The 19,526-nt window shown below is 39.8% G+C and overlaps 2 protein-coding genes across 9 annotated transcripts in view; both read left to right on the top strand.

Moving 5' to 3' along the window:
• LOC113021291 (palmdelphin-like) overlaps positions 1-19,526 on the top strand; it is a 53,466-nt gene that overhangs the window by 24,002 nt on the left and 9,938 nt on the right. For 2 of the 7 annotated variants that reach the window (XM_026165880.1, XM_026165879.1), the window contains exon 1: positions 15,253-15,486. The exons of 1 other annotated variant lie outside the window; for it this stretch is intronic. The gene's annotated coding sequence lies outside the window, so the exon portion shown is untranslated. Of the gene's footprint in view, positions 1-15,252; positions 15,893-19,526 lie in introns of those variants that run through there. 4 more of the 7 variants (XM_026165878.1, XM_026165876.1, XM_026165877.1 and 1 more) reach the window with 3 other exon arrangements.
• LOC113021288 (uncharacterized) lies at positions 16,450-18,953 on the top strand. 2 transcript variants are annotated; one of them, XR_003272275.1, is made up of 2 exons: positions 16,450-17,965; positions 18,309-18,952. XR_003272275.1 is itself a non-coding variant. In XM_026165868.1 (2 exons), the coding sequence occupies exons 1-2, from the start codon at positions 17,654-17,656 to the stop codon at positions 18,450-18,452; spliced, it is 456 nt and encodes a 151-aa protein (XP_026021653.1). In that variant the 5' UTR covers positions 16,450-17,653; the 3' UTR covers positions 18,453-18,953. The 2 variants fall into 2 exon arrangements, 1 of the variants encoding a protein (XP_026021653.1); XM_026165868.1 differs by having other exon boundaries at positions 18,309-18,953.

Genomic DNA, 19,526 nt, shown 5'->3' with positions numbered 1-19,526 from the left:
TAGACATGACACCTTACACATCTGTCTACTTCAGAATTTAGCTTTTCCATTGCCATCAGATTTTCTTTTAAAAATGGAAAAATGTTTGTTTCATTTATATTAAAATTAAACAAACAGCTGTTTTTCTCTGTTATACTTACTCTTCGATAGAGGAAGCATGATGTGTTCGGTTGTTATTACTGAACTACGCAGCTGAGGTCTATTCTTGTTCTACAGAGTGGGCCATTTATATGGATACACCGTAATAACATGGGAATGGTTGGTGATATTAAAGTCCTGTTTGTGGCACATTAGTATATGTGAGGGGGCAAACTCCTCAAGATGGGTGGTGACCATGGTGGCCATTTAGAAGTCGGCCATCTTGGATACAACTTTTGTTTTTTCAATAGGAAGAGGGCCATGTGACACATCAAACTTATTGGTGATGTCACAAGAAAAACAATGGTGTGCTTGGTTTCAATGTAACTTTATTCTTCCATAAGTTATTTACAAGTTTCTCTTTGTTCACAGCCATTGACATGTCGAAGAGGTTAACACGTGAGGAGCGGATCGAAATTGTGTTGATATCTGGTGAACGCAGTAACCGGGTCATTGCAGCAGATTTCAATGCAAGACAACCTACGAGACCACCCATCTCCCATGCTACAGTTAGCAAACTGCTTTCTAAGTAAGGAAGCCAGTTGACCTTAGAGACTCCAGGATGAAAAGTGCACATTTTAAAGGAAAGGATTTTTAACCTGGCCCGGTTTAGCTTTTAAGGTAATCTGATGATGCTGGGGGAGGAATCGTTTTAAGTAGGATTCATGTGGATCTGCTGGGATAAAAAAAAGACTGGATTGGAGACCCTCTGTGCCCAAGGAAAGGAAATTGGTCAAGATTTGGAGAAGTTTGAGCTTGAGAGTGGAAGCCCCGGGATCTGGTGTGGAGACCCACCCTCTAACAACGCCAGGCCTGATAAGGTTACAACCCTGACCTCTTGGATTCCAAGCCGAAGTTGTGTCTTCAGCCAGTAGTCTGACTTGGAGGGAAAAAACGCTCACACTGCTCACATTGCATTGTGAGCATGGTGGTTTCCTGTTGGTCAACATTAGAGCTTACTACGTTCTTGTATGGAGGCCATTTTGGGCCATACATAACACATGTATTAAGGAACTTTATCAGGCTGATTTGGACATGATGGAGAAGAATGAACATAATGTCAAGTATATCATATTTGATTAATATTTTTCCCCCCAATAAATTGCACAAATCCCATTTGTGGAAAGACTGATAACAATTAAAACATATATATATGGAAAATTGTAACTCAATTTTTGTTTGAAAGTTTTCCAAAAGGTCCAATAAACACTTCAGTTAAAAAAAAAAAGTGTATTTCCTGTCAATTATTTCAAGGTTCAGGCTTTACAGGTATAATAATAAACGCTTTTATAGGTATCTTCAATTCAGAAGTATTATATATTAACAAAAAAGAGAGCCAAGTTAAGGTAACCGCCACAAAAGCAAATTATTGGGGGAAAAAGTGTAGCTGTGTACACGAAAGACACATTTGTGCATATTTATGGATTCTGTAACCATTTTAGGACGCAGTAAATAGAAGTGTTTTGAGGGTGTCTGGCTTTAAAATTTTAACTGGCTGTGAGAACTGAAAAAACACTTTTCATTTGTAGTGTAATCGTTGGTTTGATTTTGCCCGTGGTAAATACTCCAGTTCTTTTTATCTTGGATTTGAAACATTCATTAACAAAAAAAAAGGGTCAGAGTGCAGAGCAGAAGTCAGCAAAAGGCCAAAGAGCTAGAAGGAGGTCTCCACAGTGTGACTGCGCATATGTTACAAACATGTTCACACAAACAAGCAGCAGATGTCTTATTAAATCTGCTTTAATCAGACTTTGTTGTCTTTGTATGTTTTAATTGAAAGTAATTTGTCAAAGTAGATTACAGCCTGGGAAACAGCTGTGAGCAAGATGAGAGGGTCCTGTGGAAAGTGAGAAAGGGCTGTTGAGCTAACTAGGTGCACAATTTTTCCTCTGAACACTGAGTCACGTAGGCAAGGCAGCTTTTTAAAGTGCAGTTAAAAAAACAACAACAACGAAAACATAACTTTTATCTTTAACACTGCTTTTAACTACCTGTACTTTCATAAACGCACTTTACATTAAATGGAGGTTAATTGGAGCCAATCAATATGCTCACTACTGATTGGCTTATCAATATTGCTCCATTGCATAGCTTATTTTTTTCTAAGTCGATTTTAAGAAAGTTAAAAGTGTATCTAGCAGTTAGTAATATGACAGTAAAGTCTCCGAGCTGCAGTTCATAGGAGGTTTTCAGCCAAATCCAGCAAAAGCAGGAGCAGTGTGGGGAAAAAGGATTAGGAGGATTGTGAGCGAAGGGCTAGTATATGAGATTTGTGCAGTGCTGCTGAGGTCAGCTTCTCATGACCAAAGCAAAACTGTGGTTATTTTAGGAAACGTGGAGGCAGAAAAAAACATGTTCCCACAAATCAAACTGATGTCATTTTTTTTCACCAAAGATGCAAATTGATTTACCAGAAAGTTTACTCCATTTCCCCCCAGAAAGTTTACGTTTGTCTAACAGAGGAAGTGCTTTCCAAACAGGACATTTTCTATTCATCCCTTTGCTCACTATGTAGGTCTCATAATCTTGTAGTTTTCTTTTCTATAAATACAGGGCAACTCTTAGCAGACTTCCTTTTATAAAAAAAATTGGGTTCATGAGCTTCATGAGATCATCGCAACGCACTGAGTCCAAGTCTTTATACTTTATACATATGCCTCTTATCTTCAGGGTGTTTCACAAATGGGACTAAGCTGAAGTTGCTGTGGCGTGTCACAGCAGTTGAGGTGCAAGTGAAAAATGCAACAATGGCAACATTTAAATAATGGCAGAATAAACGCTGCGATTTCTGCATACGTTTTGACACCACCACTTTGACTTACTGCCAGAGCATGTTAAGTGTGAGAACTCTCAGACCACACACACAAAACGGGGCTGCACAGTAGCTGAAGCTGAAACATCAACTCATTTCAAATCAAAGATTTCTGCAGACACATTTACTCGAGCCATGTAATTTCAGGCCCTTGAAGTTCTCCAAGAGGACATGCACCCACAGCTGTGGCTGGTCACAGCACTGATATTGTACACAATTGTCATCACAAGCTCAGTATTTTGGGAAATAAGCTTTTTTGCTTTCTTGCTAAGAGTTTAATGGGAAGAAGGAAGCATTTGTGCTGTAAACACAAATTTAAACATTTGCACTTAAACTTGCACAAAGGATGGAACCGTTTCTGTGCTCAGTTAATATATAAAGGCGTTACAAAATTCATCTACCATCTACAGCGCTTTAACTATCATGTTTACGTGTTTAAACTGAGCAACAACTATTAAAAATTGGCATACTGCAACACTTTCAGATAAATCAACCTTTTTCTTTCTCATGTTTCCTAAGCTAAGGTAAGCTTAGAATGTGGCATTGAAACATTAAAATGACTTGGGTAGCTCAGTTAGCACCAGATCGTGTAAGTGTAAGCCTCCATGGACCTGACTGTTTTTTGCAGCCCATCCCACAGATACTTAATCAGAATGAGTTTCATGTTTTTAAAGTGTTAGGTTAGGCTAGAGGGAGAACCCCCAAAAGTGTTTTAATTTTCGAGATAACCTCACTAGAGACATTTCAGGTATGAGGACATGTGATGAATGTATTCATAAACGTTTCACCATTTTTTTTCTGGAACTGTTTAGCTTACATATCAGCTAAGCAACACATATTTTACTTAATTAACGTCTGAGGTGTCAGTCTACTTGAAGTAATGTTGTCACGTAGTCCTTAACAAACTAGATAAATTCACTATAAAGGCTATAGTAGATATAGATATATAGTAATTTGATTAATATTAAGCCATTAAAAGCGTTCAAGTTGTAATTTCCCCCATCCACATTCCCCAGTGGACACATGAACACATGTTGCCAGCTATGTTAATTTTGGGGGATTGGCACAGACTACAGTGTCATCAGAGAGTACCATTAATATGGAAATCTGCAACAATCTCTAGATAGGAGCTAAGTTGTCAAAGCTTTCCCAGAACATCAGCCAGAGCGTCAAACTGCCTCCACAAGCTTGTCCTCTACCTGCTGTTATCTCCTCCTCAGTGACACATGATGTAAAAAGAAAACCAGGCCACCCATCCACTGTCCAGTTCTGTTGCTGGTGTACCCATTGTAGGTGCTTTTGGTAGTTGGTGGACAGGTGTCTCCATGGGAACGCTGTACAGAAACAAAGCTGCAAGGCACTGCATTTTCAGCAGTTTTAGTTAGGATAGATCTTGGGTGGAACTAAATCTCACACGACAGCCTTTGGTCACTCAGGACCCTGTTTCCGCTTAATTGATTGTCCCAAAAAACAAACAAAAAAAAAAACACGGCTTGTTTGTTTAGGGATTACGTTGGGTCAGTAGATTGTAAAGTTTTTCACAGAGTGTGTGTAACGTGGGTAACTTGACATCTACATGATTCAGACGACGATGCAAGGAATAAAGTTACCAATGGCACCGTTTGTGTACGTAACCGTCTTTGTCATATGTCAGTTAAAAGTATTTTTCATTCCCAGTGGTTATCGCCAAAACCATTTGGCTCAAAGTTAACATTAGTTTAACTCAGCGACTGCTCGCTTCAAATCGTTAATGGCTAAGTAACTAACTGTTTGTTTGCCATGCTGATACTACTGTGTTCATGTTTGTTCAGATATCTTTCATTCTTTACTAGTCCCACAGATGCTCCCCAGCTCAGCACAGACTATAGTAGGAACTGAGACAACTCTAGACAGTACATCATTTTCCTTTCTAGCCAAACAGAGAGTGCATCCGAGCATGGCAGCATGTGCACTGAGGAGTACTTTGAGAAAGTCTGAGTGCGCACAGGGGATCAAATGAAAACACACAGAGAGAAATGTGCTCAGCACATAGTGTGCAACAGTGAGCAACATCATCTTTTACTGATCTGTTATTTGGAGAGATGGAAGGGGTTAATCATTGAAAGCTGTTGAGGGCAGCATTCAGCCTGCTGGGAAGCACGGGTTTCCCTTCTTCCTAATTAACAAGTACTTGACAGAGCCACTCAAACAAACAAGGCAACGGAGCACACAGCCGCCATCTGCAACAGCCTCGTGTTTGATGGGGCTTTGATGCTGATTTGAGCCAATGATGAAGTAAGTCACGCTGACATCAGGCTGCACGCAGGCCTTTGAAGGGAGCCGCGCACGATGGCTAACAATCTGTGCTGCAAGATGACGACTCCACAGAAATAAAAAAAAAAACATCTGACACTGCAGAAGAGACTCAAAGGCTGAGATAAAAACAGAGCGATCACTTCTGTGTGAGCGCAAATACCTGAATGTACCGCGATGTGTCATACATGAGTCTGCCTCAGGCAAGTTTGTAACATAGAGCATATTGATCTGAATCAGGCCCCTCACCCCAAGGGTCTCTGGTGTCAGCTGGCAGGAGGCTTCCAGTTATGCAGTCTCCCCCTGTGTCTGACAAATTCCATCCACTGCGGACACGATGATCTGCCATTACTTGTAAACACTCAAACATTACTTTCTCTACAAAAAAAACTGTTGTGTTGATTTTTGTGCCAAACATAACAATCTATGTCATACAGCAAGAGATCTGTTGCTCTTTTGTTACTTTTCAAAGTTAATCTTTGCACTCTGACAGATCCACTATGATGTCTTCTTTTTGGTGTCATAGCACAAGGCACAAGCATGGTTTAATTTGCAAAGCAGACAGAGGAATGTGCAAACATCTTGAGCTATCCTCTTATGCTTTGTTAGAAAATAGGAAATAGGTCCAGCAATTTATTGAAACAAGTGCAAGCACACATGGAAATGCAGTGTATGAGGTAAAAACTGTGTTTGTACAATAACAAGCTTCACTGTCAGTATTTGGTATGACCCCCTTTATTCTTCAGCACAGCCTGACCTCTCTTAAGCAGCTTTCTTATCATTTCTTTAAGTAGTTTTCATGAATACTTCTCCAGACTTCTTGAAGGACGTTTTTCTCTTCTTTAGATGTTGGCTGCCTTTTCATCTGTTCTCTGTCAAATGATCCCATACTGCTTTAATAATACTGAGGCCTGAGCTCTGGGGAGGTCATTGCATGTTTTCCAATCTAGGTATGCTTTCACTGCATTGACAGTGTGTTTGGGATCATTGTCATGCTGAAAAATGAAGCTGCTGCCAATCAGATACTTTCCAGATGGAGGTGCATGGTAGCTCAAACTCGGAGGATATTTTTCTGTGTTCATAGTTTCATCAGTTTTAATAATATCTCAATCACTGGCTGAAATGCAGCTCTAAACCATTATTGAACCCCATTTCCACCACTAAAAAAAAAAAAAAGTAATCTACGTGGGATCCGCACTCACAAACTGCAACAAACTGGCGCTTTTGAGAGTATGTTTGCTGATAGTAACGCTTTATGATGTTTTATAGATGTTAGGGAAAATGTTCTAAAACACTTCTTCAGTAAAGACTCAGAGAAGAGAAACACACAGAACTTCTTGCTAGCAAGGGCAGCCTCCACTCTAAGAGACTCCAGTGAGAGAACTGCCCCGGTCTTTATTTTATACTCCATTGAGCGTATGTGTGTGTATGTGTGTGTGTGGGGTCAGAGTGTGGCCCCATAAACAACTTCCCTTAACCTGCTGGTCTGGAAAGTCCAACAGTTCATCTATATGTAAAGAAGCACTTAAACTAAAACAGACATAGCTACGTTAATCCTACCGTAAAGCAATAAGACAAGGTACGAGCTCTCATGCTCCCAGGACGTGGGGGTGCATTCCTGGGGTGCACACATCCTGTCACTACACAATTAATTATATGCTTCTAAGTATACATGGTTAAACATTTCCTAATACAAATAACTACAAACAGCATCCTACCATAAGCAAACTTATATCACTAAAAGATTATACTGACTACTAAATACAATTTTCCATTGACAATAGATAATCACTGTAATACTTCTTTGCTGACCTTATTAAAAACAGAACCAAATTTGGATCCATCTATAAGACCTGTTGCCACTGAATTTTCAGTCCTCTTCTTGTTTAAATTTGGTATACCTTAGCCCTTTCTTCCTGTTTCACTTCCTTAAGAACTGCTTCTTCACAGCCATCCTTCCACTGAGACCATTTCTGATGAGGCTTCAGTGAACAGTAAATGCATCAACTGAAGAGCGAGATGCATCTCTTAAGTTTTGTGTCAGATCCTTACTAGTGTTTAAGGGCATTTATTACTTTCAGAAATTATTCACCTGCTTTAGATGGTTTTTTTTTAGACCTGACACTTCTTCTTTTGTCCTCCACTTGTCCAAACACGTGAAATTTTTAAGGACACACTGCACATCATACTGAGATATGCCACGATTTTACTGGTGTAAAAAAATTCATTTTATCCTTGTCTAAATGTGTTATGTTTGACATTTTAAATAGTTTCAACAGAAGAAATGGGAACAAATTACATGTTTGAGACAGGCTTCTAGTATAAAGTGCCTAAATATATGATTTAAAATAGATTTTTTTGATTCATAGTTCAGTGTTAAGTGGTACAAACAAACAAAATAATACATTCCTCTAAAAATAGCCAGCTATGAGGAAACATTTCCATTTCCATGTTGTCTTGTCGAGATGTCTTAACTCCCTTTCCTGTGTGTAATTCCATGTTTCAACAGACCATCATATCTCTATCTCCTCCACTCTCTCATTTGTCTTTCCTCCTGTGTCAAGCTCATGTGTCAGTCTACATCTCAGTGCTTCCTGCTTTATTTTGATAGTTTTGTGTTTCATGTTCGGTGTGTTTAGTTTTGCGTCATGTTCATTTGTGTCAGCTGTGTTTCCCATGTGTTTCCACTTCCCTCATTGCCTTTAAGTGAAATTGAGTCCTCTATCTTCCTTTGTTCATTGTCAGGTCGTCTGTTTGTGTACCCGTGTCTGCTCACCTGGCCTCATTCCTGGTCTGTAGTTTTGTAACTGTGTTGTTCAGTTAAGATGTTGTGACACTCAAGAAATCTGTGTTTCCCACAAACTGAGAATAAAATAGACACAGTAAAAAACAACACCAGTCTAGCTGTCACAGATGGTAATTAAAGCCACAGTAAGACAGGGGCGTTGCCCCTGATTTCCTAACTGACCTGGCTCAGTAGGGCGAACAAATTTGTTCTCACTTTGTCAAGAAGGAGTACAAAAGCTATACTGAAAAAAAGTGTGTGATATGAGTGATCCTGCTGAAACACGAGATTTATTTCTGCCTCCTAAACTGTGTGTGTGTGTGTGTGTGTGTGTGTGGGTGGCAAAGTGCTTCTACGCAGTGTACCAGGGGCACGGAGAAAAGTTGTCGTACCATAGGCACGAGGAGTGTGTGTGTGTGTGTGTGTGTGTGTGTGTGTGTGTGTGTGTGTGTGTGTGTGTGTGTGTGTGTGTGTGTGTGTGTGTGCCCCTCTAATGATCATGATAAAAATCAGAAGGCAGTTTTGCTATTTTGTTACTTTGAAAATCAGGAGCATACTGTGTCTCATCTCTTGTGTACCACTGATGTGCAAAGTCTTCACACCCACTCCTTCCCACCACTTGCACAACTGTGCTGTCACTTCACGCCAGACCTCAACTGTGAGAAAAGAAAGTGACAGCAGTAAAAGGCCATTTTGAGCCCCCGAGGAGAAGATAAGGCAGAAAAACTTAAAACGCCAACCATCCTGTAAGCGATACAGATGTGAAATGCTTGTGCCCGCCTTTCTTTCCTTCTTTTCTTTCCCCTGCTAAAAAAAATGGCTTTCATATGCAACAGAAAGTCCGATGCATTATGGATGGACAGTAGAATATCTAGCGAGGGATTTTAAATTCTACAACAACAAAAAAATCCATTATTTATTTTCCTTCCCTTGCAATTCACATTAACTTCTAAAAGCAGTTATAGAGAAACTCAAATCAGCAATTTTTTATTTTACCTTTTAATTTTACCATTAAAGATTGAATTCATACTTATCTGTGTGCAACAGTATTCACATTTGCAATTACAGCTTATAATGTTGTAATATTGGGGTATCAGGTTAAACAAGTATCATGTTATTACCATTTCATTGGTAATAGTAAATTTTCCTGATAACCACAGTCTTGTCTCAACAGTGGGAGCTGAGTAATCTTAAACTGAAATTCATATAACTGGGTACTAAGGGACCAGAAACTAGGAATAATAATTTGGAAACAAAAAGGGAAACAAATAAAAGCACAAGAAAGACAATATACTAACAGAATAAAACAGAAACACACATTTCACAGCTTCCCGTCGCGTCGTTGTAGTGTTGTGCTGTGTGTTGTGCTTTCATGTATGCTCTCTTGTGTTCCCTCTCTCGTCTGCCTTTCCTCCTGTGTGAATTTCATGTACAAGTCCACGTCTCACGGTGTTTCCTGTTTTATTTTGACTGTCTCATGTCCACGTTCTGTGTTGCTTCCCCTGTGGCATCACATTCGTTTGTTTCAGCTGTGTTCCTCAGGTGTTGCCACTCCCTTCGTCTCCTCTCTGTGTATTTAGTGTGTGAGTTTTCTGTCATTCGTTGTCATTGTCTTCACGTTGAGTTCCCTAGCTTCCATGTTTCCTGGTTTCCATGTTCTGTAATCCGTCTTCAGGTTTTCATTATCTTCTTTTGATGTTCTTTGTCCCTTGAGTTTAGTATTTAGTTTTTCCCAGTGTAGCTCTAGTTAAGTTTTGCCTTTGCATCTACCTGCTCTTGCTTGTTATTTACTCCAGCCTAATAAACAGCTCGATTTTTGTTTAAGCCCTGCCCTGTCTTGTGTGTCTGCATTTGGGTCTGTTAAAAGAAATATAAGGTCTGCCACTGCATCCCTTTTGACACAGTCTTATACACCACTGCCTGCATAGATGTTAAAAGTAAAATGATTCAGGGACTTAATGACTTAATGATGACTAATGTTGTCTGTCATTAAGTATAGTACCGCAGTAGGGGAGACCGGGGATGGTTGTAACATTTTTGACATTTCTGTCTGTAAATTGGAGCTCTTTTAAGGTAGTGTATTCAAAATGTAATGCAAAGTATTTACATGTCTCTGCTATTAAACAGTGCAGCTATTTTCTCTGCAGCACAATTACCCATTGCATGGTATGGTCTCAAACACGAAGAGTGAAATGTTACAATTAACCCCATAGTCTGGGTTAGTTGTAACATATCCTGGGGTGAAATGTAACACAATGAAATAAGGGTACTAACAAAACATTAACATGTAATCTTTTTTATTCAACACATGAATGCACTTACATCCATTTATGTAGCTGTGTGTGTGTGACAGAATGCAGAAATCTAGCTTTTGAACATATTCCAACCCCCCAAAAAAGACAAATTATGGAATTTTCTGCAACTGAATATTTCATTAATTTTGGTTGGTCTTCCTTGAGTTTGGCCTCATTGGCTCAGTGGGCATTATAACCTACAACTCTTGCACCAATTTTGAACATAACAATGAAGCTGAAAAAATGTAGTTGTTCACCAGCATCGCAATTCCATTACTTTTTATCATGGTTTACCTTGGTGTGGTTTGCAAAGTGCTTCAGAAAGATGAGGAAATCTGTTTCTTGCATCCATCCTGATTTAGTTCCACTACCAGTACTTCCTACTGGTCCATCTCTGACACAGAGGTCTGCATAATGTATGTGTGGGAACACAAACAGTGGAGGAATTGTGTTGCCAATGGCATTAAGCGCATATACAAAAGCGACCAGTGAACCTCTCTCTGCTGATGTCGTTGCCCCAACTTGTTTAATATAAGTTAAAGTAATAGTGTGGTAAGTTGTAACATCTGCATTATTGTTACAACTAACCCAGACTGTTGCTGTTACAACTGACCCAGACTCCTATAGCCATGAACTAGCTAACATTACAGCCAACGGCTAAAACATTAGCACTAAAGACCTACACAGAATATATCCCCATAGACATACAAATAACATAATTTAAGTTTGATGAGTTTAACTGCAAAGCAGATAATGCTATTAGAAATTGAAATAAAGTAGAAAAACTTACTTTTTGGCATACAAATAACTTTTTTTCATGTTAAATTGTCTGTGTTTGACAAAATGTGCTGATTTTTCACATGTGATAGCAGAACTGAATTGGGCATGCACAGGATGAGTCACATCATTTGAAACTTAGCCCTGATTGGAGAAATTGGAAGTGTTACAATTGACCCATGTTACAACTATCCCCGGTCTCCCCTACTAACACTGGCAGCTGGAGCCCCCCAAAAAACGTTATGTCCTTGGGAGAATATTATTGCAGAGAGGAGTAGGAGGTCTTGTCACTGTGGACAAAATATATTCAAGTTGGTAATGCATGCTCAACAAACACAAAAGTTATATACTGACAATAGTCAGTGTTGTTTTATTTTATTTTTTTAAAAAACCACACAGTTCCTCAATGAAATACTGTAATTAATCTGGTCTTTTTCTTATAATACTCAAGTGATATTATTGCATAGAAATATTGTGTCAGCCCACCGAGTGGCTGCAGCTCTAAATATGAGTCATGTGCATGATTCAAAGAGACTTTCTGTTCTGTTCCTTTCACTGTAGGGATTTCTCCTGGGTCATAAACCTCCATGGAATTCAATCCACATCTGTTCGCCCCTTCTTCATTTTTATGCTTGAAACCTCTTCATCCTTGTACTTTAGTACCTGATCTTTATGTCTTTGGGATGTTTAACTGTTACATGTTACTGCATCGTCTCACTGTTTCTCTGTGTCCACAGGAAGTAGCATGTGTGTTCTCAAATGTTTAACACCCATCATGTAAGCCTGCTTCCTGCTTGTGAAACATTAGCTAGACTGCCAACAAAAAGTCATCCACCCTTTGTCAACCATTTCTCATCTCATTAACCTTCAAGCATAACACATAAGGTATCATATTCATACTCCCTCACTCCAATGCAGTGTGTTTGTGTGTTGTGTTTGTGCATGCATAGCACTGCAGCTGCCGTCATGAGGAGATAGCAGTTCCCCCAGGGGTTGTCAGTGACCTTGTGCCTCTCAGTGAGCTTCTTTGTCATATTGAAACAGAGCAATATCTCCCAGCGGTGCCATCTCATTCACGAATGGGCACAACTCTTCATTACTCGTGCTTCACATGTCACAAAGACAGGACTCTTCCACCGGTGGCCTAGACGGACATTGTTCTGTGTCACAGATCTAATTTGTCTTGATCTTAGCAATTGCTGTGATCTCTGCTGTGCTTTGTTCTTTGTATCAAATCGTTTGACTCAGAGTGACAAAGTTCTGATAGCGAGTCTGTAAAGTAACACACATGTACTGTCAGGGTTTGCCAGGGCAAACCGTGGGGATGTGGGAAGGAGGACCCAAGATGTAGGACTCTCCGATTCAAACAGTGCGTTTATTTACAGCGTGGTTAACAATAGATGCACAATTTATCCCCCTTGCTCCCCAAGACTCCTGTGTGTGTTTCCCAGTTAACACAATCTGTCCTTCCTCTCCACGTTCCTCCTGCAGGAAAACAATAGAAGCAGCCATTAAACACTGACCCCCGCGGGCACACACGATCTGCAGCCAGTCCCCTAGCCACCAGGCCTGAAGGCGCCTGTAAACAGGTGTTCGCAGAAACACCTGCATCCATACACACACACCCACACACACACATATCTGCAAATAGGGAGAAGAGGGACAGCACTACCAAAAATACATAAAATAAAAGATAAGTCCATAACTGCTCAGGGACCCTGGGTCGCTCAGACCCAGGACCCTGACATGTACAACAGTAACTACTACAGAAAAATTCTCATATAGATATTTATTCCATTAGCTTGAAAACTCCGCAATATGTCAAACATTGAGACAACACAGTACTGTGACTTAATCTATATCCTAGTGGACTGTGTTGCATCATGAACCCCTGTTGAACAAGACTTCTACACCTGATTCATGGCCTTTTCCACTGGACATCTCAGTGTAAAGGACAGGCAAAACCTGCTGCTTTAACAGGGACCTTTAATTGCCAAATTCTGAATAGTTCAATCTTGAATAATTTCCAAATTTCAAGAAATTTCCCTCAGGACCTCAGGACATATCGCACTGTAATGGCGATCTGAAGTCATTCCTCTTCAGATAAGTGGTTCGTTGACTCATGAGGCAGCTCTCTGGGGACGATCTCTCAGTTTAACAAGCAGTGAGTACAGTGACGGTAAATTATGTTACGTTTGCAAGGATTTTTAAGCACACTGACTTCAAAGGTCCTTTGCAGTGCAAAGGTTTGATCTAACCTGACAGCACTAAATCTGAAGTCTGTCATTGAATTACAAACCAAGAAGCACCAATTTTTTATACAGCTTCACAACGCATGTGGACCTGCTCCCACTCCACCTGTCTTAGCTGAGCCTGGTCCTGGCAAGGGCTTAAATGTTTGATTTATGAGTCAGGGTGCGAGCTAATCAATATCTATGTAGTACAGCACAATCTCTTTATCACTTCCCTTCCCCTTAGTTTCTTTCAGAGCAAGCCTGCTCTTTAGCAATCAATAATTCTTTGAATCTGCCTTCTCATTAATATGGAATACAAAGTTTGTGCTTGCGGTTTGTTTTCCTTCCACTGAGGTCTAATAGGTGTCATCATTGAATCAGCAGAGTGTGTTTAGCACCCTTTCCATTTAGAGTGACCCAATAACTGTGCACAGCTTCCATTAAAAAATCATCTAATTTCAAAAGGCTATATATTTTAAAGCAATAGACATCGAAACTTGAGGTTTATTTTAAAATACATTGTTAAATATAAAGCTTTGCAAACAAAACTTACAATGTTAACAAGATATGATAGTCAGTGGATGGACGTCTGGAGCCACTCTACCCACTGCTGTTGTTATGCTACCTTCTGGAAACGTAAAAAATCCCAAATCCACTGTTTCTAACAGTACGTGTTTCGATTGTTAACGGTGAACAGCTGTGGAATTAAAGCATGCTGAAAACTGGACTATTCTTTTTGATACACCCTGTATACTGCTGCTTGTTTACATGTGTGGTTAAAGTTTGTCCACTTCTGATCTGGTCGCCTTAGACACATGTTAGAACAAGATATGTGTTGCGCTAGCATTTTTTGCATGTTACATGTACTATGTGCACCAGCTCGTGCCCATTCTTTGTTTTTATTGGCCGCACAAATGTATGGCACAGTCCGCTTCCCACACACCATGCTTCTTCAACATATTGGCAAACTGTTCGTGCACAGCTCAAGCCATTGAAAATAATGGGTTTCAGATCCCAGCTGTGTCGCTGCCACTCAGGAGTCTGTGAGAGTTTTATTCCAGGATATCACTGGTCGTAAGACCATTACAGCAGTCAGCTTTGTATCTCTCTTTCACAACGGTCATTTTTCATGTGGGACAGCCTGCAATTCCACAGAGTACCGTACATGCAGCTTTAATAAGGTCCAAGTCATTCAAGAATCATAAAATCAAATCTTAATATAATAATAAAAGAAATAGTTGAGTACATCCTGCACTCTCATTAAATACTGTATCATAATTCATACTGTAAGATTTATCCATCAGACAGAAGCCACAAAACTGCTACTGCATATTTCCTTCAGCAGAATCATTTAAACACTTTTTAAAAATAATTCTAAGAAAAGCACCAACATAGGCTTCAAGCTACTGAGTTGAAAGTCATTCACTCAGTAGTTTTTCCCTTTTACTGTCCACTTTGGTCAGCCTTTTACCATCTTGAACTTTCACCTCACGTCAACATAATCTTACTGCACCGCCATTGTCTCCTGTCATTTCAGTGGAATTGTCTCACTTGATATGCACTGCCTGTCCAGAAACCATTCCACAGTTAACTTTCTGGCCACTAACTATTGGTCTGTGAAATGAATGGCTCGAGGAGCCTGAGTTGAGCCTGCCCGCCCGCACTCAGACGTGCCATCAGCCCAAACATGAGTGACCCACTTCGCTGGGTATAGAGAAGGCCTGAAGCAGACCTCAGCATATTTATAGCTTACATTAACAGTAGGCATACAGCATCAGCATGTATGCAATGTGCTGTGTCACTGAAGTATTTCTTTCGGTATTCCTGAACTCTGCCAATGCTTTAATATGTCGGTCACATCTCCTAAAAATATCCCCCCTCTACTCTTTCTCACTGTCTGTGTTTCTCAGTAGACTCCTTTTACACAGAACAAGTCCTTGTCTTTAGGGAACACGGCAGTAAAGGGGTGTTACCAAAGAATTCTATTAGAAGCGGGTGTAACCCACAGCGATATGAACCGTGTTCTCAGTTCTCTCTGGTTTAAGCAGGAGGAAAAACAGCCGTCTCTGCTGCTTCATCTTGCAGTAACCTGCCTTTTTTTTTTTTTTTGGCAATTTGGCTCTTAGAAGGTAACTTACAAAGGGTGGACAAGGGGTAAGTACTGACTTAAAAAATGAGAAACTTACTTGAAAGCAAATCCTCTCATGGTAATATGTTTCTGAAGTCAGTACAGACAGTTCAATGCTTTCAGAAACATTCAGTGTTAGAAAATAATTAGAAGAAGTATGTGGTCAAAGTTTGTATGAATCCTGAACAATGTGAAGGAGTGTGAAACTGTACAAGCTTTCTTTATCTTACTGTATCCACACATGGACATCCAGAGTTTGGCCACTAAACATGTTTTAAATGTACTATTATCCTCCCTTTGATGACAACTTCAAATGCTTTTATTTCAAACTTTTTTCCTGTCACTGACCTGAGTTCGCCTTGCGTCACCAGGAGAGGTATCCATACTGTAAAAAGAGGAGAAACTCAGGAGTGAGACTGGGGGAAAAAAAAGGTTTGCATCTTTCTTGTGCTGATAGCTGATTGTCTCAAAGTCAACCCAAAAGTGTAATTTAAATAATATCTGAAGTGTCTGAAATGTTTGCAGATGAGTCGGAACACAAGTCAGCACAAGCTAGGGCGATGGCAGGAGTATGCTAGTGGCCAAAGTTAACACAAGGAGTTTTTTTGTGCAGCGCTGTGCTAGCAACTGCCCACAAACACTTTCTGCCCGGTCGCGGAATACACAATTTCCACCGAGATTGGTGGTTACCAAGAAGTCACTGAGTGGTCTGTAGGCCTGCCTGAATCCAGTTTTTTTTTATAGGATCTTCACACTTCACCTTTAGCATTTTCAAAATACATTTTCTGTCCTGTTGTGTTCATATTACCCTGAAAATACCTAGCTACTAGCTATTGTTAGCAGAGATGGGCAGTAACGCGTTACTTGTAACGCGTTACTGTAATCGGATTACTTTTTTCAAGTAACGAGTAATGTAAGGGATTACTATTGCAAAAACGGTAATTAGATTACCTTTACTTTCCCGTAGGAACGCTGCGTTACTGCGTTACTAAAACCGTGAACTTTTTGCGAGAATGTCTCATGACAATGACGCAAACGAGTGCGACGGCTATGGTAGCTCGTGTGTCAACAATAGAAAACATGGAGCGAGGGATAGAGTACGATCGTGCAGCATTTAATACTTGGAAATACCGACATTATTTTGAATTTGACTCTTTAAAAAGCGACAAAAACATAAGCGTACGTTGTACACTCTGCATCGGAAGAAAACTTCTTTCTACGTCGAAAAATTCCACTTCCAACCTGAGCAAGCACCTAGCACGCTGCCACAAGAATGTTAAATTGACAGAAAACCCCCAGGATCCCCTCACTGACGTGACCGCTGTGGCTACCACATCTACTTCCACCGGGCAAACCTCAGATGGACCCACTCCTGCTAAACAGGTTAAGCTAGACGTAAGAGCGACAGGACTTAGTGCCGCTGAACTGAAGAAGCTTGTCGCTGCCTATATCGTCGAGGACATGTTGCCAATTTCCACTGTTGACTCTGAATCATTCCGACGCATCGTAGAAAAAATACCAACTAAAAGTGGTGTCGAGCTGCCCCAGAGAAAGTCATTTGTAGGATACCTTGAGAGAGAATATGACAAAATGAACTCTAACTTGAAGGCTACACTCGAAGAGGCAGAGTTTGTTTCCACCACTGCTGACATCTGGACGGTAAATAATAAAAGTTTTATGGGTGTAACAGTTCACTGGATTAATTCCACATTACAACACAACAAGGCCGCTCTAGCATGCAAGAGAATTAGAGGCAGCCATACCTATGATGTAATTGGAGCAGAGATTGAAGAAATCCATTCATCATATGGACTACAAGGCAAAGTTATTGCCACTGTAACGGATAATGCATCCAATTTTGCCAAAGCATTCAGAGTATGTCAGCCCTGTCATTTGGAGTCTGAATCTGAAAATGAAGAAGGTGATGACGAGGAACCGACCTTTACTGATGTCATAGAAGCTCTTTCAGCTGCATCTGGTGATGCACAGTTCAGCCTCCCTCCACACTACAGATGTGCATCGCACACAATTAACTTGATTTCAACAAGCGATGTTGACAAACATCTAAATTCCTGTGCAGACACCAAGGCTGTATATAGGAGTAGCATTGCAAAATGTTCTGCTCTTTGAACTAAAGCAAGTCGATCAACATTAGCCTCTGAACAGGTGGAGGAAGTCAGTCGGAGGAAACTAATGGTACCGACATCCACAAGGTGGAATTCCCTGTATGAGGCCATTTCTAGAATCATCACAATTCCCTTGAATGAACTTAATCCCCTGTGTGTAAAACTGGGAATCAAGTGCCTTAATGAAAGGGAGTACCAGTTCTTGAAAGAGTACTGTACTGTGATGAAGCCCCTGACAGTGGCTCTGGACATCTTACAAGGGGATGAGTGCACCTACGGGGCTTTACTGCCAACACTCACAAGCCTGATGTCAAAGACCCTTGCCCTGAAAGATGACCTCTCTAGAATGACAGCCAGCCTTCCAGATGTCATTGTAAAGGTAAGATTATTATTAATTGCTTTGGGTGGATTTGTTAAATTTATTATACCATTCACAGTGGGTGGATGTTATACTTTGTTTTAAGCAGTGGGTACAATTATTAAAATGATAGAATAAAAGACCAAGTATTCACCCCTTGTTAAATATCAGGGACATTGATCATCATTAATCATGAATATTAATCATAATATCAACAAAAGCCTCAGCCAAAATTAAATCTCATACAGTATTGATAATAGAAAATATAGATGGTTTAGAGCTGTAAAGCCCACAAAATATTGACAATAGGTAATTATACAGTAAAATAATTTTATTCTTAGTTGCATCATATTGTATGTTACAGGCCATCAAGACTCGTTTTGATGCTGTTCTGGACAGCCAAGAAGGACTTCTCGCAGCGGCCACTTGTCCCAAGTTTAAACTTCGTTGGCTGAGAGATGAGCGTAGGAGAGAGTATGTGAAGGAGCTCCTGATAACAGTGTCGTAAAGCTGCTCCTGCAACTGAGAACACTAATGTGTCCCAAATCCCAGCCAGCCCAGCCGAAATGGACTTTTTTGAATTTCAGAATCAGCCCACAGAAAGCTTCTCAGCAGAAAAAGAAATAACTGACTTTTTAAGGTCAGGCTATGAGCTTGAGATTCTGAATCAGTTCCCAAATCTCAAAAAGATGTACATGAAATACAACAGTCCAACTCCATCCAGTGCACCAGTGGAACGGCTGTTCAGTTTAGGTGGATTGGTGCTTTCCCCAAAAAGGAACAGAATTTCTGATAGAAGGTTTGAGAAGCTTCTGCTGATGCGATATAACCACTGTTTCAGTCCAAAAGAAAACAATAAAACATAGGTCTTTTTCAGGGTTGCCACAAACTGAGACTGGATTAACAGCCTGAATGTAGCATGCAATAGCATTTTCTGTTTTTGTAATCTCAATATTATGCCTCTCTGCACTTTACCAACTGTTAAAAGATGTTTTTGTTAATTTTATTTATTTTATTTATTTATTTTTTGCTTTATTTATATGAAAAGATGTGTGTATACACAAAAATAATTTATGTTATATGCTGGAGTATGCAGAAATACAGTTTAAGCCTTTATTTTCTTAAAATATGGTGTAATGTGCAGAAATATGTTCAAATGTTAAACAAATTTATTAAAGTCAAAGACTGTTGAATTTAATTTAATTTTTGTTTGATGCACTGTTTATAAAGTTAAGATTAAAAGTAATAAACAATTTTTTAAAAAGACACTTTTCCATTTGATTCACTTTTATATGATGGATTATGCAGAAAAAATAGCATTGGCCCAAAAGGTCTATTGCTTTATCAAGCATTCAGGTAGTGTATCATGTTTTTTAAAAGTAACTAAGTAACTAAGTAATTAATTACTTTTGAAAACAAGTAATCAGTAAAGTAACTGGATTACTTTTTTTGAGAAGTAATCAGTAATCAGTAACTAATTACTTTTTTCAAGTAACTTGACCAACACTGATTGTTAGTAACCAGCAACAGCTGCTAGGTCCAAAGTCTTCCTGGTATTCAGAATTTAGTCTTTAAGTGCTGT

The sequence above is a fragment of the Astatotilapia calliptera genome, chromosome 4 (assembly GCF_900246225.1).
Source record: "Astatotilapia calliptera chromosome 4, fAstCal1.2, whole genome shotgun sequence".
NCBI classification, from domain to species: Eukaryota; Metazoa; Chordata; class Actinopteri; order Cichliformes; family Cichlidae; genus Astatotilapia; species Astatotilapia calliptera.
Note: the sequence above shows the minus strand (reverse complement) of the source record. Positions and strands in the feature narration are given on the sequence as shown.

What these genes read in the sequence shown, in the direction of transcription:
- LOC113021288 (XM_026165868.1), top strand. Translation starts at nt 17,654, where the DNA reads ATGGTACCGACATCCACAAGGTGGAATTCCCTGTATGAGGCCATTTCT. An exon ending in TTCCAGATGTCATTGTAAAG is followed by an intron (nt 17,966 to 18,308) that starts GTAAGATTATTA and finishes TGTATGTTACAG; the next exon opens with GCCATCAAGACTCGTTTTGA.